The following is a 25,020-nucleotide window of genomic DNA, read 5'->3' as shown; positions in this document are numbered from 1 at the left end:
GATTGTGAACATTTAGACTTTAACTAGACATACTGGAAAGTGGTGGTAGGGAATAAAGAAATCTACTACTTAGTAGCTTCATTGCATGTCTCCTAGTCCTAGTATTTTTGGAAGAAGTAAACAAGCGATTCATATGTACCCTTTTCTACTCCACTCAGTATTTTATAGACCTCTATATCACATCACCCCTGAGCCATCTCTTCTCTAAGCTGAAGAACCCTAGCTGCTTTAGCCTTTCCTCATAGGTAAATCACCCATTCCTTTTATCAACACAGATTGCAGAGTGGAATCCATAAGGCTAGAAATTCCATGTGTGAAGGGAAGGAATATACAGGTAGGGTTATACTACTGTCCCCTGGGACAGAATGAGCAGATAGATGAAGAAATGTTTTCAAAGATTAGGAAAGCTGGCAAATTATGTGTTATGTTGACAGCTACTTCCTGGACTGTTCTTGAAGAGAGTGGTGTGTTTTGATTTAATTGATTTCAACTACCCCCAACACTGACCTGGATAAATGTTACATCAAGGAGTGCTAGGGAGGTAAAATTCCTGGACATTATAAATGACTGCTTCTTTGAGTAATTGGTCTAGGAACCAACAAGAGGGAGAGCTATTTTAGATTTGGTCCTTAGTAGAATGCAGGACATAGTATGGGAGGTAACTGTGTTGGGTCCGCTGGGAAACGGTGATATAACATGATCGAATTTGAGATGATGACTGGAGTGAGGTTGTAAAAGAAATTGCTGTAGTGGCATTTAATTTTTGCAAGGAGGACTATGATAAAATGAGGAAAATGGTTAGAAAGAAGATAAAAGGGCCTGTGGCAAAGGTCAGAAGTGTAAACCAGGTGTGGATGTTGTTTAAAAATACCATCGTGGAAGCCCAGTCCAGTTGTATTCCATGTATTAAAAAAAGGTGGAAAGAAGAGAAAACGAGAGCCAGAGTGGTTAAAAGGTGACGTGAAAGAGGCTATTACAGACAAGAAAACATCCTTTAAAGAATGGAAAAAGGATCCCAATGAAGAAAATAAGAAGAGATACAAGCACTGGCAAGTTAGATGCAAAGCACTAATAAAGAAAACTAAACAAGAGTATGAAGAACAACTTGCCAAAGAGGCAAAAACTCATAGTAACAATTCATTTTAGATATATCAAAAGCAAAAAAAAAAAAAAAAAAAGTGAGGAAATCTGTGGGACCGCTGGATGATCAAGGAATAAAAAGGTGTCCTCAGGAAGGATAAGGCCATAGCAAAGAGACTGAATTGATTCTTTGCTTCAGTCTTTATGGAAGAAGATGTAAGAAATCTTCCTGAATGGGAAATGGTTTTCAAGGGTGATGAGGAGGAGGAATTGGAAGAAATCACAGTAAACCTGGAAGACATACTAAGCCAAATCGACAAGTTAAAGAGTGATAAATCACCTGGACTGGATGGTATACATCCCAGAGTACTAAAAACTCAAATATGAAATTGATGACCTGCTGTTTGTGATCTGTAACCTGTCGCTAAAATTGTCTTAATACCTGAAGATTGGAAAGTGGCCAAAGTTACGCCAATTTTTAAAAAAGGGTTCCAGGGGAAATCCGGGAAATTAGACCGGTAAGCCTGACTCCAGTGCCAGGCAAAATGGTGAGAACAATTATAAAGAATAAAATTGTAGAACACATAGACAAACATGATTTAATGAGACAGAGTCAGCATGAGCCAAGGAAGATTTTGCCTCACCAATTTTCTTGGCTTCCTTGAAGGTGTGAATGAACATGTGTATCTACATTTTCAGAAAGCTTTTGATAAAGTTCCTCATGAGAGGCTCCTGAGAAAAATAAAGAATCATGGGATAGGTTGCAAAGTTTAGTTGTGGGGAGGGACATTAAGGTGGGCAGACTAGATGGGCCGTGGGCCCTTATCTGCCGTCTATTTCTATGTTTCTATGATTAGAAATTGGTTATCGGATAGAAACAGAGGGTAGGGTTAAATGGTTATTTTTCACAACGGAGGAGAGTAAACAGTGGCGTGCCACAGGGATCCGTACTGGGACCGGTGCTATTTAACTTATTTATAAATGATCTGGAAATTGGAATGATGAGTGAGATGATTAAATTTGCAGAGGACACTAAACACATGCAGAGTGTGAAAAACTGCATGTGAACCTTAGGAAATTGGAAGATTGGGCATCCAAGTGGCAGATGAAGATTAATGTAGACAAATGCAAAGTAATGCACATTGGGAAGAATAACCCAAATCAGAGTTACCAGATGCTAGGGTCCACATTGGGGGTTAGTGCCCAAGAAAAAGAACCGAGTGTCATTGCAGAACACCTCCGGCAATTGCCAACTACTCCTTAGCAAATGAGAAAATATTCTAACTATTCCTTAAGTACTTCTTAATATCTTAACAATATGTACTTCTTATTAGCATAACAATACTTATGTAATCCGCCTTGAACCGCAAGGTAAAGGCAGAATAGAAATCACTAATGTAATATAATACGATGAAACTTTCCATCCAATGTGTGGCGGTGGCCAAAAAAGCAAACCAGTTGCTAAGACTTATTTAAAAAGGGATGGTTAACAAGACTAAGAATGTTATAATGCCTCTGTATCACTCCACGGTGCAACCTCAACCTGGAGTATTACGTTCAATTCTATGGTGTGGCTGAACCTCGAAAACTATATGCAATTCTGGTTGCCATATCTAAAAAAAGATGTAGCAGAATTAGAAAAGGTGCAGAGAAAGGCAACAAAAATGATTAAAAGGATGAGAAAACATCCCTTTGAGGAAAGGCTAAAGCAGCTAAGGCTCTTCAGCTTAGAGAAGAGAGCTCAGGCGTGATATGATAAGAGGGCTATAAAGTACTGAGTGGCGTGAAAAGGGTGCAAGTGAAATGCTTGTTCACTCTTTTCAAAACTACTAAGACTAGGGGACGTGTGATGAAGCTACTAAGTAATAGATTTAAAACAAACTGGAGAAAATATTTCTTCATACAATGTGTAATTAAAATCTGGAATTTGTTGCCGGAGAATGTGGTGAAATCAGTGAGCTTAGCAAAGTTAAAAAAAAAGGCTTCGACAATTTCCTAAAAGAGAAGTCCATAGGCCATTATTGAGATGGCTTAGGGAAATCCACTGCTTATTCAAAGGATAAGCAGTATAAAAATGTATTACTTGGGATCTTGGTTAGCCACTGTTGGAAACAGGAAGTTAGGTTTGATGGACCTTTGGTCTGTCTCAGTATGGCAATTCTTATATTCTCCTGTGAACCGGAAAAATGGGAATGTGGAGATATGCCTCTGTCAAATCGAGGGAGGCAAGGAATTCCTCAGGCGCCACCACAGCAATGACTGAACGGTCTTCATGCGCAAGCATGGTACTTTCAGTGCAGCATTGACTGACTTGAGGTCCAGAATTGGCATTCAGTTGTCTGAGCCTTTCTTTAGCACTATGAAGTATCTGCCCAAACCCTTGTCCAAAACTGGCTTTATGGTGCGAAGATCCAGGCACCATTGCCCAAACTCGGAGCTCTCTCCAGCTGGCCGGCTGACCAGCCAGGGAATCTACAAAGAGGTCTGGAAGGGGAGCACAGAATTTGATCTTGTAACCTTCTTGAACAACCTACAGGACCCAATGATCAGCGCCTATGACCAGACGATCTAGTAAGCTGTCAGCCTGCTCCCTATCTGGGGGTGGGGATAACTACTGACCTGGTGTCATTGCGCTTTCTTGGAGGCTGCAAGAGCCAGAGGCTTGCTGACTTCTGTCCCTGCTGAACCGTCATGATCCCTGAAAGGACCTCTGCATCACTTGGCCTCCTGTGCAAGAATGGAATTGAGCGCTTCGAAATTTCCTGCGCCCTGAACTCTGAGCCAACCAGTGTTTGCTGTCTGACAAGGTCTTAAGGCGACGGACCGTAACGCTGGCCATCAGGTTGCTAGACCCGGAAGCCTGCTGAGGTTAAGCTTAGAAACCGAGTCTCCTTCCCCTTGTCTGATAGACATTTATTGGGTGGAGATAGAACAGGTTGACACCTTGCTCATGACTCTTATTATGTCAAATAATGTCTGCTACATAATTAACCCCAGAAAGGATCATCTGAAAGTTCTCATCTTCTTCCAAGGCTGGGAGCCTAAATAGCCAAGTGTAGCAAGTACGTGCCACAAAGGAAGCCAAGGCTGATGCTTTAATTCCTAAGTCTAAAGCTTCAAATTGCCTCTTGAGAACCACATCTATCTTGTGATCCTTCATCATCATACCTCCTTCACTAGGCAAGGAAGTCTGCTTGGTGATCTGTGCTACCAGCAACTCTACCTTTGGCTGAACAAACAGCTGTTGAAAATCCAGAGCCATGGGGTAAGAATAGGCCACAATCTTGGCCACTCACAAGGACCCCTCTGGAGACTCCCAGTGGTCAGTGGCTAGCTTCATTATGTCAGGATGCAAGGGAAAGAACATGGTCAGACCTGCTCATAATTGAACACTATGATGTGGAGGCTGGTGGAAACTCCAGCTGCAATTCACATAGCATATTAGCCATTATGCCTGGGAGCGCTGATGTCTTGAACAGCCACCACACCATGGGGTCTTTCCCCTGGTCCAGGACCACTACTGATTCTTGTCCACTGGTCTCATGCGGAGAACCAGACTCTGCAGGGAGACTGTGTTCTGCGACAAAAGAGCATGGAATTGGACCTTCCATTCTCCCAGTTGTCAGACTAGATAACCTGATTCAACTCTAGGTCCTTGTCTGCACATGGTGCGGGTCTCCACCACTATTGCGCCTCCAGCAGATGCTGGGGTACCCTGGCAGATTAAATAAGCATTCCACATCAGGCTCACAAAATCTGGGGTGAAACCTTGCATCATGCGCCTGCACTTAGCCAAATCTTCCTTCAGAAGTGTCTGGAAAGGGTCTCTTCCTCTGAGATTAACCTCCTGCAGATCCCCAGCCCTGGAGGACTCAGAGGAGGCTTAGTCCAAGGCTCCCACCCCTCCCCCTTATGCCCTCTGTTACATATCACACAGATGCTCCTTGGCTAACCATCCATCACAAACCTGGCATGACACAGGGGTAGAAAGGCCTGAGGGGTCCATTTCCATCAATTTTAAGCAAAATAGAGGGGTTTTGAGGCAGATGGAAGTTTTAGAAAAAAAAAAGGTTTAAAAATCCAAGATGGCTACCACCAGCAAATATGCCCCAAAAATGGTCCCAGGGGGCTCCCCTGAAGTTCAAAAACTACAGGAAGTGGGGTTTTGGAGGAGGGGGAACCCTAGCTTTGGTCCCAGAAACCCTCAAATTTGTCTTTTCCAGACCCCCCTCCCCCCATAGGCTATAATAGCCTTACTCATTCTGCCATGTGGTCTGCCTAATTGCCTCAGCTCAGAAGTGCAGCTGTTACAAATGGAGAACTCTGCCTCACAGATTTGCTCTACAAGTTTGGTCTTCAGGCTTGGACTAATGCCAGACTGAACTTTAATCCTCGAAAACTCTTGCCACGATGGGGGTGGGGGGTGGGGGAGGAGGACCACACAATCAGCCCACTATTAATCCCAGCCAAGCTGGGAAGGAGCCAAACAGCCTATGTTCAAGTTCCCAATAAATCAGGGATGCGAGCAGCTACTCAGGAAATAGCCCCCAAGCTTCAAAGGTATTACAACAGGCTGGCAAGACAGGTGTCCCTGAGAGCTGATCCTGCTAGCAAGTCTGCTTCTTCTCCCAGGCAGAGGTCCTAACAAAAGGAAACCTCTGGGTACTGAACCTCAAACTTAAAAATGCAGGAAAAAATCCCAAAATAATAAAATTGCAGAGCAGATCAGAAACACATCTGAGCAACCTGCTTGCAGAAGAAAAACTGAAGTGGGCAGGAGCAAGCCTACTGGGAAGGAAGTGGAGTTGAAAGAGGAGTGATATTCTGCAAGCAATTTGTGCGTTCAGATATATAGCCCTAATGTTCAGGACTACTAGACAGATTACACTAGAAATATGCTTTAATGTTTGATCTAAGGAAAGGAAACAAGATTGCTTAATCGTTGGCGACATGAACTTAAGATTTCCTCCCATCCTACCAGCCATTTCTTTTATAAGCATCTAGTGGGCAGAAAATCCTCATTTAAAGTGGCTCCTTATCATAGGTGCCTTGTTTCACCATAGAAGCATTTAGTAGGATTAATAATAGAGAAATCTCTCAGAATCACTACTTTGTGGTACTAATGGGCTGTTATAACATAAAAGAACTAAGGCACATTAATACCATGAGAACAACGATATTCTTCGTTACTGTTCCCTCTCTCTGGAACTCGGCACCAAACCAATTAAGGGAGGCTACGTCTCTAGATATTTTTAAATCCAACTTAAAAACATTCCTTTTTAAGGACACTTTTGAACCTTGACTGTCCTTCTAAGGACATGTTAAGACATCATTAGGTCCGGCCATCTGGCTGCCCTTTATTGTTTTCTTCCTTCTTCTATGATCCCTATTTGTTCTTTACTATCTAAATATTGTAGTTCTTTTCCCTTTTCCCTCTTGTTCCAGTTAGTCCATGTTTTTATATTTTGCATACGTCCTTTGCCTTTACATTTGTCGAGTTCGTTTTTGTTTCTGTTTTCCCCCCGTTTTTTATTATTAATCGTTGTAAAATTGTTATTTTAATTCTGTAAAACTGCTTTGAATTAGGATAAAGCGGGATATCAAATTTTAATAAACCTTGAAGAAATCAAGGTATAGTGTTACAAGTACAGTGCTCTATATTTTCTGTCCCTTGCAGGACTGAGTGCAATGATATTTTTGGTCACATCTAGTCTTACTTTTCTTGTGCTATGTTAGCCTGGTGATTGAGAGTCAAGAAATTTAATTTCTGAAAACTGTTAACAAGATAGACCAGGAAATGCAGAATAAAATTACCCAAGTCCACCATGAGAAGGCGTCCCAGTGCAGTGTAAAAAGTTGTCCGACACCTCATGTCGGTCAAGTTTGATTGATTGTTGATGCCCAGGAAGGAAAAGTGCTCACTCTGAACAAAAAAAAAAAAAAGGTACATATTAAATGAGGACAGCCAGTATGCATCATTGTAGGGATTATATAAATTAATATTCAAAAAGGGGTAAATTGCTACATTAAAGGGATGGTAGGTTGTCTTACCGTATGATTGTTCAGCATGAACTGTACTGCACTGAGTTTCACCAGTTTTCTAACACTGCTGTATGTATGAAGGAAGATAAGGAAAAAGGTGATAAAAGAGCACCAACTGCTTAGAGGAAAAATCAACCTCTCATTGATACACACAGAAATCATTGTGCTAGAGAGGCAGTTATGTCACGGTTAATTAAAAAAAGGGAACTCAGCCTCGTAACACATCTTCCTTTCTCATATTTTTCTGCTACTTACCTGTAACAAACAGGTTTCTGTACGAGGGATAAAATCAGGCACACAAACAAGTGACATCACCTGTACATGCCAGCAGACTAGCTCTCAGAGCTCAGAAAAACAGACTTGTTTCATGAGCTGCTACCTCAAGTCCCCAGTCTGTTGCAAAGCTTGGGAGTCAATACCATGAGATGATGGACAATCTGTGTATCTGATTTACCCTATGTTAAGCCTTGTTGCAGGTAGGCAATTTCATCTTCTCAATTGAAAAGCAGAGTGAATCAGCCACAAAAGTGAAGCAGCTCACAGCTAAGGGCTGTCCTATATGTGATTAAATCTTGAACTTTGTGAGAAATCCAGACAGGCAATTTGTGTGGGGGATGGGGGGAGCAGACTATTAATAAAACTGCTTGCATTGTTTCTTCAAAACGTATTGTCCAGATAGTGAGAGATAAAACTGTAAATAGATGACTACATTGCAGCTCTACATTTCTTCAATGGAAAGTAAGCACAGATGGACAATTGACTTTGCCAAAGTTCTAACTTGATGTGATTTCACAATACTACGTAGTTTGCAATCCTGCTAAGCAACAGCAGTAAGGATGAAGTCAGCTACCTAGTTTTTTCTTGGCCCCTGCAACTCCTAGTCTGTTATTAGCAAAGGATATAAAGAGTTGAATGGCATGGTGATATAGTTGTATTCCTTTTGTAAAAGTAAGCCAACAACACCTTTACAGCCTTTGCAAGCATGAGGTTCTGGAATGAAAATGGGAAGCACTATTAGACTTATTAAAGTGGTATTGGCCTTTCAAATCAAACAAGTAAAAACAAAGTAAGTTTGAATGATTACCCAATTGTGGATGAATAATAGATATGAGAAGAGAGCTTGCTGTCTGCTTACTCTTTGGGTCGAAGCTAAATGATACTAGGGAAAGAACTTTACAAGTCAGTTATTTCAGTTCTGCTGATTATCCAAGTTCAAAGAGATCCTATAGAACAGATGGTCTCTACTGATAAGAGGTATTCTGTGACATAATCCCCTCTTGATCTTGGACATTAAACAATATACTATAGGGCTTCCCTCAGTGTGTTCATGATAAGCCGTTATCTCGCTCAAATGCAACTTTATTGATGAAAGTTGGAATTATGAAGCAGGTTACTTAAAGAGAAGTGTCTGGAAATGTCTTGTTGTTGCTACACAGTGCCTGCAGAGGCCTGGAAGACAGGGAGAATCAAGACTAGCTTGGAACTGGAACAAAATACTGAAGCAAGATTGCAATGGCAGGTGTGAAGCAGGATCCAAGGACATGGACTGGAGAGCTGGACAAAAAAAAACAGGCACCACAAAGCAAATGTAAGGCCAAATTAAAACAGAGGTTCCGGTGGACATATCCCACAAGTTTGGGCTGCACCACCAGGGGCGTTTCCCCGATGTTCTCTATATACAGCAACTAATTAGGACATACCCTTTACTGGATCAGTGGAGGTCTAGTGTAAGAGTACCTAGCTCCCTAAAGGCCATATATCCCTAAATTTTTCTTGGCTTTGGATGTCTGGTGACTCAAGGGACACGTTTCTGGCCTCTTCTCTTTATGGCTGCAAGTTCAAACCCAGAGGAGAAGATGGGTTTGTTAAGACTGAAGTTGTATTTCCAGCTATTACGATATCATCCATTTCTTGTGAAAGATGGAGAGGTACAAATGAGCATTCATCAGCTATATTGTTAGTGCTAATGAATGGATGTGCAGATAAGATAATGAATCTTCCCTTGACCTTGAGTTATTGGTAAAGGAAGTTCTACTAAGTGAATCAGAGTCTGGATTGATAGTTGGAACCTACAAAAAATCCAGACTTGATGAGGTCAGAACAGGACTAGGAAGAATATGGAGGTAGTGTCCTAAAGCTCCGACCCCATTATATACAGAACATGTCAGACACCAATCTGTCATGGTTTGGTCTTCTGGAGTTCAACACTGGACATTTCTTATCTTCTAATGCAGACATCTATTGCAAAATTTGTGGAGTTCTAGGAAAATGATCCAGTTTGTCTCAATCATATTTTACACCCCTCAGAGGTATGTTGTTGACATAAGTATATGTCAAAAGATTATCTGGTTCAAGACCTTCAGCACCTCCCTGCAGAGTATGTAAAAGCTAGTCCCTTCTAGTCTGTTTTATAAAGGTGGTTAATAAATTCCAATAAACAAAAAAACATTGCTATGTGGTTGTTGATCTAGATTGAAATTCTCTTTCCTGATGTACATCGATGTTGGTGCCAAGAGCATTGAAGATTGCTCTTAGCTCTACAAACGATATAATTTTGACCAAGCATCCTGTGAAAGGATAGAATATGAGCTCTCCATCCTATTTTCAGGCACCCATGGCTGATACTACTCTGTACTGAAGCTGCTGGAATGGAAGGTTTGGAATAGAGTTGTTGCATCAGGGAAGCTCATTTTTGTTTGATAAGATAAAATTCATGCCAACTTGTCCCACTGGAACTTTAGTGTCGAATGGGGATGAAACTTGATTTACCGCCTTTCTGTAGTTACAATAAAAGCAATTAACATACTATACAAAGGTACTTATTTTGTATCTGGGGCAATGGAGAGTTAAGTGACTTGCCCAGAGTCACAGGATACTGCAGTGGGAATTGAACCCAGTTCCCCTGGTTCTTTTACCATTACTACTACTAATTATTTCTAAAGTATTACCAGTCACGCAGCAATGTACATTAAACATGAAAAAGATGGTCCCTGTTCAAAAGAGCTTACAATCTAATTATTAAAGACAGAGGACAAAGGTGAATTTATACATGATACTTAGGTAGGAATTACCAGGGACTTAAGAGGTGGCGGGGGTAGGATAGTAAGAGTGAATGACAACAGATATGGGTGCTTTACAAGTTGGCAGGGTAGGACTTAAAAACAGCTTTTAAAAAGTGGCCTTTCAGCCTGGACTCGAAGAATACCAGAGATGAGACTCAATGTACTGAGTCAAGCAGGTTGTTCCAGGCATATGGCGCTGCAAGGTAGAAGGGATAGAGTCAGGAATTGGCAGTGGTGGAGAAGGTGCCGACAAGAGAGACCTGACGAACAGAGTTGCTGGGGCAGAGTACAGGGAGAGACAAGAGGAGAGATACTGAGGAGCTGCAGAAGGAATACCATGTATATACTCAAATATAAGTCGATCCAAATATAAGTCAAGACCTCCATAGTAAAATGGGAGAGTACCTGAAGGAAGAGCTGTGGAGTGATGAGGAAAAAGCAAACATGCTAAACAAATACATCTGTTCTGTGTTCACGGAAGAAAATCCTGGAGAAGGACCGAGATTGTCTGGCAAAGTTATACATGAGAATGAAGTAGATACTGCACCATTCACGGAGGAAAGTGTTTATGAACAACTTGAAAAATTGAAGGTGGTTAAAGAAATAGGACCAGCCAGGATCCATCCCAGGATATTGAGGGAGCTCAGAGAGGTTCTGGCAGGTCCTTTTAAAGATTTGTTCAACAAATCTTTGGAGACGGTTCCTGGGGATTGGAGAAGAGCGGATGTGATGCCTGTCAATTCTCAAAAGTGGTTATAGAGATGAAGCAGGAACCTACAGGCCGGTAAGCCTCACTTCAGTTATTAGAAAAATAATGAAAGCGCTGCTGAAAGAAAGGATAGTGAAATTCCTAGAATCTAATGGGTTATAGGATCCGAGGCAACATTATTTACTTAAGGTAAATCATGCCAAACTAATCTGATAGAATTTTTTGATTGGGTGACCAGAGAATTGGATCAAAGATATATGCCAGATGTAATTTACTTAAATTTCAGCAAAGCCTTTGACACAGTTTCTCATAGGAGGCTCTTGAACAAACTTGACGGGCTGAAGTTAGGACCCAAAGTAATGAACTGATTAGAAACTGGTTGACGGACAAATGTGAGAGGATAGTGATTAATGGAATTCGCTCAGAGGAAGGAAAGGTTAGTGGAGTCCCTCAAGGATCGGTGCTGGAGCCGATCCTGTTCAATATGTTTGTGAGCAACATTGCCGAAGGGTTAGAAGGAAAGTTTTGCCTTTTTGTGGAGGATGCCAAGATTTCTAACAGTGTAGATACTGAGGAGAGAGTGGAAAACATGAAAAATGATCTGCAAAAGTTAGAGGAATAGTATAATATTATATTATTTTATAAATCGCTTTGTTCTTATTTGTAGTTTAAGCAGAATAGCAAGAGCTTTAATAAACGCAATATCTGGCAACTAAAATTCAATGTAAAGAAATGCATTTTGGGATTAGAAATTGGAAGGAGCCGTTATGTGCTGGGAAGTGAGAGGCTGATATGCATGGAAGGGGAGAGGGACCTTGGGGGTGATAGTGTCTGAAGATCTAAAAACAAAGAAACAGCATGACAAGCCGGAGGCTGTTGCCAGAAGGATGCTAGTTGTAAAGAGATAGGCATAACCAATAGAAGCAAGGTATTGATGTCCTTGTTTGGGTCATTCTGTTCAATTTTGGAGACTGTATCTGGCAAACGACATAAGACTTATGTCATTTGCCAGATACGGTCTCCAAAATTGAAGGTCCAGAGAAAGGCAACGAAAATGGTAGGAGGTCTGCACAAAAAGACGTACAAGAAGAGACTGGAAGCCCTGAATACGTATACTCTAAAGGAAAGGAGGGACGGGGGGATATGATTCAGATGTTCAACGTAGAACAAAATCTTTTCCAGAGAAAGGAAAATGGTAAAACCAGAGGGCATAATTTGAGATTGAGGCGTGGTAGACTCAAGAGTAAGGTTAGGACATTCTTCTTTATGGAGAGGGTGGATGATGCCTGGAATGCACTCCTGAGTGAGGTGGTGGAAAGGAAAACGGTGACAGAGTTCAAAAAAGCATGGGATGAACCCAGAGGATCTCTAATCAGAAAATAATTGTATACATTGAAGAACTAAGGCCAGTACTGGACAGACTTGCACAGCTGTGTCCCGTATATGGCCATTCAATTGAGGATGGTCTGGGGAGGACTTCGATGGCTGGGATGGTTTAGATGGTCTGAAGTGAGCTTTGATGAAGATTCCAGTAGATGGAACCTAAGCACAGTACTGGGCAGAACTCTGGGTTTCTGGCCCAGAAATATCTAAGAAAAAGAACAATTTAAATTGAATCATTAATTTATGGAGTGTATGGTTGGGCAGACTTGAAGGACCATTCGGGTCTTTATCTGCCATCATTTACTATTTAATATGCCACACACCAGTGCTGGAATAACACTGCTGATAGCCACACTAGAAAAGGATCCTCAGAATGCCACCCAAGCAATATAGCTCAGTGTGGCAGCACTCCTTATCAATCGATCCTTGAAACTATAGTGTGACCCCACAACTTACTTTATATTTTCATCATGTTTTTACTTTGTATCATTTTCTTATACTTTTATAATAGCTTAATGTAATAGCGTTTTAACTTAGTTTAAATAGCTGCTGCTGCACCAGCCCTGCCAACGCATTTCATTCCTTCATCAGGGTCGGGGATAATGCTGGAGCTGTGAAAAAAATCAGAAATTAATGCTATTACAAAACCATTAAGGTTCAGACCTATAATTGAAAACAACCATGTGTCTTACCCAGCCTGCAAACGCTGTGAACTTAACCTTACAAGAAAACGCCCTGGCTCATAAAATGGCTGCAGCGTTAACAGCGTTAATGTAAGAAAACTCCTAAGACGTCATTAACTCAACATCCAATCACCTGACAGGAATTCACTACCAGCCTCCCACAGACCAGCAAAAAAAGTTATTCAGCTAAAGTCATCAAATTGCTGGATTCAAACTTACTGGGTATATCATGTTCAATTTGAACATCCAGAGTAGCTCCCTTAAATTTAATAAGTGTTCTAGATTACCTCCCTCCCACCCTACTGTTACTGAATCTATAACTCTCCATTTCAAATCTTGTATATTATGTTAGGGGTTTTCCTACATTAGCATTGTTAACAACACCAGGCCATTTTATGAGCCACGGTATGAGCCACAATGGTTTCTTGTAAGGTTAAGTTCACAGCGTTTGTAGGCTGGGTAAGACACTTATGGGTTTGTTTTTTTTCAATTATAGGTCGGAACTTTAATGGCGGGACTGGTGCAGCAGCAGCAGCTACTGAAGCCAAGTTAAAAAAAAATTATGAAAATATAAAGTTGTGGGGTCACACTATAGTTGCAAGGATCGATGAGGAGTGCTGCCACACTGAGCTATATTCCTTGGGTGGCATTCTGAGGATCCTTTTCTAGTGTGGCTATCGGCAGTGTTACTCCAGCGCTGGTGTGTGGTATGTCAGTATTCTGATTATCTTCTGTTAATGCCACTTTGTTTGGACTATTTTAATTTGGCCATCAGTGTGTTGAGTTTCTCCATAAATCTATCTTCTCCAATTTTGCTCTGCCCACAGAAACTTTGTTGGCTTATTCTCACATGGATTTCTACTTTGCTTTAATCCAAACATGGCTGTTATATAAAAGGACTACTAAATTTTGGATTTGATTTATTTAAAAATTATTTATAGTCCGCCTATCCACAAATCTAATTTATACCACTGAACAAATAATCCAGCCATTAGGTCATTGACCAGTTCATTAATGCTGTCATTTTGTCTGTCTTGCTCACTGATGTCTCTCAAATATAACCCATGTCTAAGGATATCCTAGCAGTCTTGCTTTTCTTATGAACATTTTCAATATTGCTATGACGACACTATGTTGAAAACCTGTGAATGAGAAAATGAAACTAATGTGTTAGTATTAATATGGGTAAATAAGTAAAATAAATTGAAAATCGAGGCAGAGACAGCATTAATATGCAATGCAAACACAAACATATTTCAGTAATTTGTGTATTTTTGCAAAATTTCCTAAAAATTCCATGTAGGTAAAAGTCATAATTTTTAAAAGAACTAGTGAAAAAATGTTAGTTTCATGTAAAAAAAAAAAAAAAAATCAACAACTAGCTTTAAATGTTGTGTAATATATTATCTCCAAAACAGACACACCCTACTGGGCAAGTCTAAGTGTGCCGTGACAAAAAAAGTCTATGACATTGTCATTAACGGTAAAGTGGTACCCCTAGTTTTTTCCTTTTGAATAATGGTAGTTTTATAGTACATCAATGAAAAAAATAGGTCTTGGACAAGGGACTTCCAAAAAACAAAAAACCCCAGAAGAATGCTCAGGGTAATACTGTAGTTTATAGTTCCAAGTATGTACAGGGAACTCAACATGGCATCGTGTTTCAGTGCAAATGCGCCTGCCTCAGAGATCAAACTGCTCTGCACTAAGATACATGGAGAACAAAAGAAGTGTGACATATTTCTCCATTTTATCTTGGTACAGAGTGGATTGACCCCTGAAGCAGGCACATTTTTGCTGAAACACATTGCTGTGCCAGGTCCCCTATACATACAATAAACATTCTCCTGTTTTATTTGGAAGTCCCTTGTTCAGCACTACTTTTTTTTCCACTGATTTTCTCATCATGGGTTTCTTCTTCGGACTTTGTTTCTGGTTATAAGTTTTACAGTGCAAACATTTTTGAACATGCAAAAAAATCACTGGGTAGTCATGCTAAAAACCATGTTTAAAGATACCATCTATGTTTATGTGCCAAGTAGAACGAGATTAACAAATAAAGCTGAAAAATTTCACATTGAAATTCTAAGTAGTTGTTCAGAACACAACAAAAATCTCTAATTACTTTTTTTGCCTCACTTTGTATATAAATTTAGTTGGAGCCGTGAAGCAGGCATATTTATCAAAATACAGTCATATCAAAAGGACACTGTGGCCTGGATTCTATAAACGGTGGTCGGCAGCCACCTTAAAAGCGGACGCTGATCGTTTGTCAATCACATGACAGTGCTCATTACAGAGTCGCACCTAACTTAAAACTTAGGCACCTGTAATGTAGGCCAGGGTTTCAAGGCCTACAATTCCAGTGCCTACCTTTGACGTGAATCGCGCCTAATGCCACTTCCGGTGTTAGCCACACCTAAGTGGTGTTAGGCATTGTAAAATGCCTCTGTAGGCATGATTCTGGTGCCATTTTTTTTAGGTATCTACTTTTTTTTTTAATCCACTTTCAGTCGGTTTTAAACGGCATTTTCAACTTAAGTTAGGTGTTGGTAGGGCACCTAACTTAAGGCGCCATTTATAGAATCCGTGCCTGTATGAATAAGCCTGGTTGTTGCCTCACATTGCCTTCTGGCTGCCTCTGCCTTTTGAAGACAAACTTCCCTGCAATCGGTGCACAAAAGATGAGTGTTCTGCCACATCCACCATGACAGCTGTACTAGTAGTACCACAGACCCTTAAGAGGTGTCAGTTTTTGTAAGTCAATGACTCTTCATTGCTTTTATTGTTGAGAAATAGAACAAGATGGTATTGCAGATGGTGAGGAAATGGATTTTAGCATCTCAAGATGCATGAGAAACAAATCACTGCCTTGCCAAATCATAAAGGCAATTATAAATCCAAATAAATAAATGCTTGACTGGCAAAAATCACATTGAAGTGGTGATGACTAGTCTTGGAGGTCTTTCTGAACTGGTATCACTGACTGGAGAGCAGACTGGCTTGTTAAAAAATGTTTTTCTTAAATTACAAGAAATACTCCATGTTGATCTCAGGTAGAGCTGTTTTTTTGGTGGGCCACAAAGGAAGAACCAGGTAAAGACCCATCAGCTTCTGGGACCAAGATAAGCATTCTATATTCTAAAAAGTTTGGTGCAGAAAGAATTGGTGTTGAATATGCCCCTTATGCTGAAGGCAATGGAACCACCCCAGAATTTGTGCCAGTGAGCAAGTCTGTGCTATAGTTATTGCTGGTAAGATTTACTTTAAGGGTGCTCTCTGCACTATCATCTGTGCCACTGCATCTAAATTTGGCACTGAAGATCCCTACAGTGTTGTGGAATCAACTTGATTGGATGAATGCTCTTTATGGTGCAATTATTTTTCCTTCAAGGATTCACTCTTGGGAGTGGGATAACTTCTGATCGAGTATTGGCCTGCACCTCTTTCTCCCAATCTGGACTTCTTTATGGATGGTGTGTCATGGCATGGTCTTTATTTTATAAACCTTGAAATCTCATCCTCTCAGTACACCTATATGCAATGGAGGACAATTTGGAATATCATGGCCTTGTCCCACACACAAATAGGAAATGCTGTGCAAATTAATGGACATTTTCCCTGCAACAAGGGCATTTTAAATCTGTTGACTAAGTCAATTATAGTGAACAGTTGGCTAGCTAAATTAAACCAAACCTGGAACAGAAAAACATTTTTTTGTAAATGGTAGGGAGCACTGAGTGGACCAGATGGAGGGGGAGGGGGGGAAATACAAAAGCAGAATTACTAAAAGTCTTTAAAGGGACTTGTGAACAGCAGCTGTGTGAAAATTCCTGCAGATGTTGAGAAAAGACTTTTAGGTTTTTCTGAGCATTAAGGGAATTACTCTGTCAATACTGTCAGATGTTATCACTCATGTGTGCATATGATTCATCCTGCTTGTTGTGAATAAAGCAAAAAAATGCAGCTCTGCCCATACTTACACCAGAAGAATAGCAAATGCCTGCTTACTTTGGCTTGACAATTATGCTTGTAAGAAAATATTTTTGTTAAATTTTGTTACGATACTGCATTTTAGGAAATGTTTGGTTCATCAAGCTCCAAAATTCTTGCTAGAGGCTAGATCTCCCTCACATGGTGTGAGGAAGCACTATAAGAAGACTGACCCAGTTCTGGGTCTCTGTACTGGACATAAACTTGGCAAAGGATATCCAATAGACAAGTCATTCAACAACTGTAGTGTCTTGGAGGTGATGGGTTCACATCGACCCCAGTACTTCAGGTTGGTGATGCTGGTAAAAGAAAGGCACAAACTGCTGCTGAGTATTCACCACACTTTACTCCCCAAATAACAACAGTCCCCCATATTTATCATGAATATAAAGCTCCAAATCCAGGGCAACAAGCTAAGCCATACCTATTTTTACCCCACTGCATGCTATGAGATGTAGTTCTGCTTTTCTTAGGGAATGCAATAAGGAAATAAGAACTCTCTCTTTCTCTACATGCATTAGGGTAAAACCAGGACCAGGTCAGTTTGATCCCCTGGACCTAGGCATGGGTCATCTTGTTCCCCTGGACCTTATCCAAACGCTACCTCCCCCACCTCAGGGACACTGTTTAGAGTGCCCTCCTGAACTCATTACTCACTCCCCCATAGACACTATTCCTTCATTACTCACTCCCCCATAGACACTATTCTGTAACCTCATCATGAACTCATTACTCATAGACACTATTCCTTCATTACTCTGTAACCTCACCACCCCTTCCCTGGAGATATAACAATCCATGCCCTTACGTACATTTTCCCAATGAAAACGCTGAGGACCATGGTCTCATCATTCAAACCCAGAACTTCAGAAAGGCGGCGGTACAGCTGGAAAATTAAAAAAGAAAAGAAAGTATTGGGGCATTTTATTCTCTCTCAAGATAACTGTATTCCGAGACAGACAAAAAAGAGATTATGTACCTACCCTGGTAAGCTCTTTTCCAGTAAATAGGTGACACATTCTAGACAGATGGGTAGTATCCCCATGGCCACGTGCCATCTGTAGAAAGAATCCACTCTGGATTTTTTCTCTGTGCCTCTGTTGTACTTCACTGTGCTCTGTAGCTCCACCTACAGTTGGTACCCAAGCACTAAGAGCCACCAAATCAATGTGAAGTAGAGACACCCATAGCAATCAAGTTCATCAACAACCATTCTGCTCAAGAATTAACATTAGAACATCATGCACTGGGATAGGCGGAGGTGAGAAGACACAGCCAGCACTCTGCAAGACACTGCTAAGGGCGCCTAAAAGCCTGCGCTCAACCCCTGGTTAACAGTAGGTGAGACAACTTCAGGGATGGCTCTGAGCTCCAAAGAAATCTAAGCAGGCTGGCTAAGGGATTGGCCTGTCAGCTATAGACTGAAGTCTGTGTTCTTAATGCAGGCAAAGCTGAAGAAATGCTCCGAGCACAAGAATCCTGAAAAAAAGGACTAAAAACCCCATATAAAATAATAAAGAGGATAGAGCAAAATAACACACTCCTGCTGGCATGCATGCAGAAGGGAGAAACTGTAGGTGGAGCTAGAGAGCACAGTGAAGTAATACAGTAGAGGCAGAGAAATAATCTGGAGTGGATTCCTTCTGTAGATGGCACGTGGCCATGGGGATACTACCCATTTGGCTGGAATGTCTCATCTATTGCACTGGAAAAGAGACATTAATCATTATAACTGCATTTTACTCAGTACTTCTCTTTTTCCTACTATGTACAAAGAATGACAGCCTTACTCCAATGAATGGAAACAAAGCCACTGAAAGACAAAACAAAACAGTGTTTGCTAATAAGGGTCTGGTAGAGGTCACCCCTGAAGCACAGACATTCAGATTCTTTCATTCTCAGTGAGTTGGCCACAGGTAAGTATGGGAGGCTGATAGATCACTGACCTCATGATCTAACACCAATCTTTACACAAAGTAAGATATAAACAAGATATCCACCACACATCAGATTTCAGCATGTGTGCACATGCAAGCTGTGCTTTCAAACATGTAACATCAGTAGAGGTTTTCACTGCCTAGATAGAACAATATCTGTTTCTCCATTTCCTTCTTACATATTCTGGCACTCGTATCTTTTTACAACTGCAGGGGACTGAATAAACTTCCTGTTTGTAAATTAAAGATTACAATAAGCTGCAAGAAAAGACACTAAACTAAATTTATTGCCTCCACGTTGCATCGTTTTATTGGATTTACTTGATGGGGAAGGGAGCCTCAATATAGAGAAAGCAACACAGAGCCTAGAGGATATAGACTGACTTCTAAGAGAGAAGCCCGCAACAAAGGCAGCAGACAGCATCCACAGAAATGATTACCTTGGATGATTTCTGCACCTGGTCACCAATGTAAATCTTGCGGAACTGTTCAAAGAAGCTCAGCATTGCAAGTTCCAGTTTTTCATTCCCTGCCTGGGCCAGACGAGAGTCTGTCAGGTTCATCAGTTGCAAAACTCTGAGGGAAACAGAACCAAAAAGTTCACCATCAAGTGCCGAGAGGTGGAGTTACAGGCCTCCAGGGAACCAGATACTGAGAAAGAGCATCATAAGAAGCAGTGTGGGAAAGGGATTGTTTGTTTTGGAAAATTAGTGCAGGCTTGCTGGGACACAAGACAGTTGGCACAGACCCATGCAGTGGGATGAAGTGTCATGATATATAAGGATAGTAGAGATAAGGTCAGACAATGACACAATAATCCTCTGGTAACAGCCTCTTATGTCCTTACCGACAGACTAGTTCACCGTCCATTGCGTCCTGCTCATCTGTGCTTGCAAATGAAACTCTGCCACCAATCACTGCTCCAATGATGTATACCAGCCATGTCAAGCGACCTGCATGCAGTGAGTTCAATAAACACACAACATATCACAAAGGATACCATCTGCCTAGATTCTGGATGCCATCAAATCATAAATATCAAAGCTTAACTAATTTCCATCAAACAGTTTTCTTATGGGATGCTCTAACATGCTTCTATTCTGTGCATCTTATTTTGTGAGTGTGGAACAGGGTAGAGTGAGGGTGGTGGCAGTGTTTTTCACTGTGCTCACCTTCTTGTACAGCAATATCCATTGCACTAGAGCTGGCTGTCTGTAACAACTCCTGGTATGACTGGGCCGACTGATCAAACAGCTGCACCAAGAGGGCACAAGTCTTTTCGTACTCACAGCGGCCGATAGTAGACAGCTGATCTAACTGTTGCTGGACCAAACCTGTGTCATCCATAGGGTCTTCCAGGCCATCCCTACACAGAGTGGGAAATAATAGTCAAAACCATTCAAAATAAAAGCCAACTCTGATGTGTCTGCTCCCAATTCACCAGAGATATCTATGGTACCACCACCCTCCCTCATTACATTCCTCCTCTATGTCACCACCCCTGCATATTTTCTCTTGCTCAAGCCACATCAGGCGTTAAAACAACCCAAAGACTAATGAGGGAGAAGAGCAAACATGAGGTAGATCTGATCACATGCTACATTTTAAAAAGAAAGGTACTGACATTTTTAAATCCACATACTTGTCCTATAAACAGTACTCATTCAATACCCGCTATTTTTTTTTTTTTTCCAAAATCTTTATTCATTTTACAACTTACAAGTGTAACAGGAGAAAACATTTGAACTTAAAAACATCACTTGATTTTCTATTGCAGTCATCTTAAAGTAATGAAATTTATCCCCCCCTCCAACCCTACCATTTCGTATGCATTCACATATAATATAGTCTTTTCTATTAATCCAAATATTTAATAAAGAATATAACCTCCCCAACCCTACCCCCTCATTATCAATTGTATTATTAAGGGAAAAATGTTATCTACTCATTACAATAATCTGCTAATGGCCTCCAAACATCCTGAAATTTACTAAAATGTCCTTTCTGTGTGGCTAATGTTCTTTCCATTTTATATATATGGCACAAAGAATTTCCACCAGAAATTGTAGTTCAATCTACTCCAATTCTTCCAATTAAATGTAATTTGTTGAATGGTGACTCCAGTCATAATTAGCAAAAGTTTGTTATTTTTTGAGGATATTTGACTCTTTGCCCTCATTGACATGCCAAATAAAATAGTATCATATTCTCTAATAAACAATTTATTTGGCCCCATATTGATTTCCAGAAAGCCAAAATGAATGGACAATAGAATAATAGATGATCTAAAGTCCCAGCTTCGAGATTACTATCTAATTTTTGTAAACAAACAAAATTTGCCTTGTTGTTAAACCAGTCTTCCAATCTTAATTGTAGTTCATAAATACTTTTCTAAAATCAATGTTCTGTTCATATTCCTCTTCAAAAGTAACCATCAGTAATCCAGCTTTCAGCTAAAATTAAGATTGGAAGACTGTGGTTTAACAAGGCAAATTTTGCACAAGAAGGTTTATGAACAACGAATGAATGAACTTTTCCTAAGGGGATTGAAAGGGAAGGGAGAGTTTCATTGATATATGTTGGGTGATTGATAGAATGTATTTGTATTGTGTTAATATTATTATAAAAAAGTATACAGTATATTAAATTAACTTAATAAATGTTTGAAAAATTAATTTATTGGAGTCTTAGTAATAATGGGTATTGAATGAGTATATGATATATATAGATGACGCTATTTATATATTATAATTAGCTCTATTCTTAGGTGATTGGTGTGTCCTATAAACAGGGTACATTCCACTCTAGCTGTCCCACTTCTCTCATACCTGAGAATGATGTGCACAGATTCTAGCCGGGATGTGATGTAAGCTTTTGTGACCTCAGGTGTGTATGTTTCCAGCATATGCGGCTCTGTAGCTTTCACATATGGCACGGAGGCTGCAAGCCGCTGCCAGAGGCTCAGTAGATAATGCACACTGTTTGGGGCAAATTCCCAGTGCTGCAGGGAAGGAAATTATTGACAACAAGAAAAAAGTAAAGCACCTTTGGCGTGGTTCTTTTTCTTTGGCAAGGAGATGAACAAATGTAAAAATATCAAAATTAACATGAGTTGCCATACTGGTTCAGACCAAAAAGTTCATTCAACCTAGTATCCTATTTCTAACAGTGACCAAGTCACAAGTACCTAGCAGGCAGTGACTCTCCCTAGGTCTACCTTAATAATGGTCTATGGACTTAATCTCTAGTAATTTATCCAAACCTTTTTTAAAATATAGCTATGCTAACTGCTTTTGTCATATCCTGCGGCAATGAGTTCCAAAGCTTAACTTTGTGTTCAGTACAAGAAAATATGTTCTATTTGTTTTAAATGTACCCTCATTAAGTGTCCCCTAGTCTTTGTACTTTTTAAAAGAGTAAACAACTGATTCACAGTTACCTGTTCCACTCTTCTCAGGATTTTTTTATTTATCAATACATTTTTATTAAAGTATTCAATGTTATTGTACATTACAATACCAAAAGTACATGTACATTATCCATTCACAAACACCAACAATAGCATAATAAAGCAATGATCCAACCTGCCTCTAGAGACGGACACTGCAATAATGAACACTCGAAAAACTCTACATTAGTGTAACAGCAAAAATCCCCACCCACCTATCCCCCCCACTCCCCTATTAAACTTCCAATCTCACTTTGGAAGTGTCCCGTGGTCTCTTCAAGATGTCCCTTACTCCCCCCCTCCCCATTATTCTCCAGTAAACATTAGTCCAGAGATATTAGGTTTTTATTAAGTATTGTCCAGGATCACTTGTGTTGGTAATAAACACCTCCTCTCAGGATTTTATAGACTGTTGTCACCTCTCTCCTCAGCCATTTCTTCTACAAACTGAAGTGAAGAGCCCTAACCTTCATCATTTGAGAGGAATCACATTCCCTTTATCATTTTGGTCACCCTTCTCTGTACTCAATTCGACTGCATCTATTTTGAGCTGTAGCAACCAGAACTGCACACAATATGCAAGGTGTAGCCTCACCAACTAGCTTCCAAATACATGCATCAACCAATAGGTACAGGAGAAATATGGAAAGTTGAGGTTACTACTCCCATACCCCAAAGCTGGGCTGTGCAGGAGCTTAGGGAAGTTACCTGCAGACTGGTCACTGTAAAGTTGGCTATCAATCGGATCACCTCAGGATAATTTTCTACCTTCACCAGTTCTCCAAGTTGGTAATTGCTTTTCAACCGTGCCAGTAACCGGCAGAACTCATGGTAATTGTTTGGGTCCGACAGACTCTGAAGAAAGACATACAAGTGTTTAGCATCCACAGACAGATTCTGGTACCAGTTCTGTGGCAGATGAGAGTCCTTAAAATCACTGAAAGAAGTAGCCTGATGGTTACAGCAGCAGAACCTTGAAAGCCAAGTTTAAAATCCTTACTACTTCTACTTTGCAAGTCACTTCACTCTTCATTGTCTTCTCTACAAACTTAGCTTATAGGACCTCTTGGGCCACAGAATTGTAGCTAATTTATTGAGGCAATTTAATTAAAAAAAAAAAAAAAAAATCAGACTACAGACAAATTTGCCAATAATGATATTTCCGCTATAACATATGCCCTCTGGTTTCATAACAATATCGTGCAGGATGCTCTTATAAGTCAAAGGACACTTGACAACTCAAATAATTGCATACAAACACAACCCAAGAAGACTTACTATGTTGTATAATATATTTAATAACTAACATATAGCAAAGATACTTACCTGTAGCAGGTGTTCTCCAAGGACAACAGGCATATATTTGCAAATGAGGGTGCCATCATCCATGAAACCTGGTACGGACACTAAGTGCACTGTCACTTTACATCTTTAGGTAGTGCCCATACGACACATGTACTGGTACATTCCTGCCCGACATCAGCTTGCGAGACCATCAGGTCAGTAACAAAGCTAAGAAATTAGGGGAGGTGGGCAGGTTGTGAGAATATATGCCTGTTGCCCTCAGAGAAAACATATTACAGGTAAGTATCTTTGCTTTCTCCGAGGACAAGCAGGCATGATATTCTCAAATGTGAGATTCCCAAGCTCCAGGATCATGAGCATGGTAAAACCCAAGAGGGTCGGAGGGAGATTTGGCACTGAGGAAGTAAAAAGATTTTGAATAACTGCTTGTCCAAACTGACTGTCTCTTCTGGAGTTTTGTCCCCCGGGCACTGCACGTGCTCAGAGAAAAAAAAAAAAAATCTCTGAGCTATTGGAGAGCTTATCCGCAAATTGGGAGCTGTTGGGACAACACCCATATGTGGCTGACTCATCCTGCTTGTCCTAGGAGAAAAGTATGGATTGAGGACCAAGTGGTCACTTTTCAGATGTCCTTAAAAGATGCAAAGCAGAAATGAGCCACCAAGGCAGCCATAGCTTGGACACTGTGCACTGTTACATGGCCCTGTAGCATCAGCTCAGCCTGAGCATATGTGAAGAAGATACAGTCCGCTAGCCAATTGGAAATGCTTTTCTTGGTAACAGGAACTCCGATTAGAGAATGACATGGAGACAAACTTTGTCCCTGTCCCCAAGAGCTCTGTCCCCGTCCCTAAACTGTCTGATCCTATCCACATAAATCTCAAACAGTTTTGATTTTATATTGAAATAATTTTATTAAAGTATAAAAAGAAACAATATTCTATACACTTGTCATTTTATAAATCACAAATACAGAACAAGGATCAACAAAAGCCCTGTCTCCCCTCCCCCTCACAAATATTACCTCCACTATCGAGAAAACTGAACATGCCAAATTACTACAGAATGCTACATAGAAAAATCATGCTAACAGAATACCTCAGTCACAGGTGGCAGGAATAGTGTTAGGCGAGTGCAACAATGGCCCCAAGTCAGTTGGAAGCTAAAGAAGCAAAGCTTGGTAGTAAGCTTTGTGGTCCCCAGATAGGTCTAACACCAGCTCTGGTAGGATACACATTTCAAATCTGATATATTCTAATCACAAAATAGAAAATAAAATTATTTTTTCTACTTTTTGTTGTCTGGTCATTTTATTCCTCAAATCACATCGGTCTCATGCTCTGGTTTCAGTTTCCTTTTGTCTTCTCTAAGTTTCCAA

The 25,020-nt window shown here is 40.4% G+C and overlaps 1 protein-coding gene across 1 annotated transcript in view; it reads right to left on the bottom strand.

Moving 5' to 3' along the window:
• The window catches only part of XPO7 (exportin 7), a 174,297-nt gene that overhangs the window by 20,964 nt on the left and 128,313 nt on the right, over nt 1–25,020 (bottom strand). Inside the window, exons 11-19 of the mRNA XM_033950080.1 lie at nt 23,046–23,192; nt 21,718–21,890; nt 20,062–20,255; nt 19,737–19,842; nt 19,330–19,465; nt 17,765–17,838; nt 17,171–17,251; nt 7,132–7,195; nt 6,895–7,003 (exon numbers count right to left, since the gene is read on the bottom strand). Coding sequence (XP_033805971.1) covers nt 6,895–7,003; nt 7,132–7,195; nt 17,171–17,251; nt 17,765–17,838; nt 19,330–19,465; nt 19,737–19,842; nt 20,062–20,255; nt 21,718–21,890; nt 23,046–23,192 — 1,084 coding nt within the window. The remainder of the gene's footprint in view (nt 1–6,894; nt 7,004–7,131; nt 7,196–17,170; nt 17,252–17,764; nt 17,839–19,329; nt 19,466–19,736; nt 19,843–20,061; nt 20,256–21,717; nt 21,891–23,045; nt 23,193–25,020) is intronic.

This window comes from Geotrypetes seraphini, chromosome 6 (assembly GCF_902459505.1).
Source record: "Geotrypetes seraphini chromosome 6, aGeoSer1.1, whole genome shotgun sequence".
Lineage (NCBI taxonomy): Eukaryota > Metazoa > Chordata > Amphibia > Gymnophiona > Dermophiidae > Geotrypetes > Geotrypetes seraphini.
Note: the sequence above shows the minus strand (reverse complement) of the source record. Positions and strands in the feature narration are given on the sequence as shown.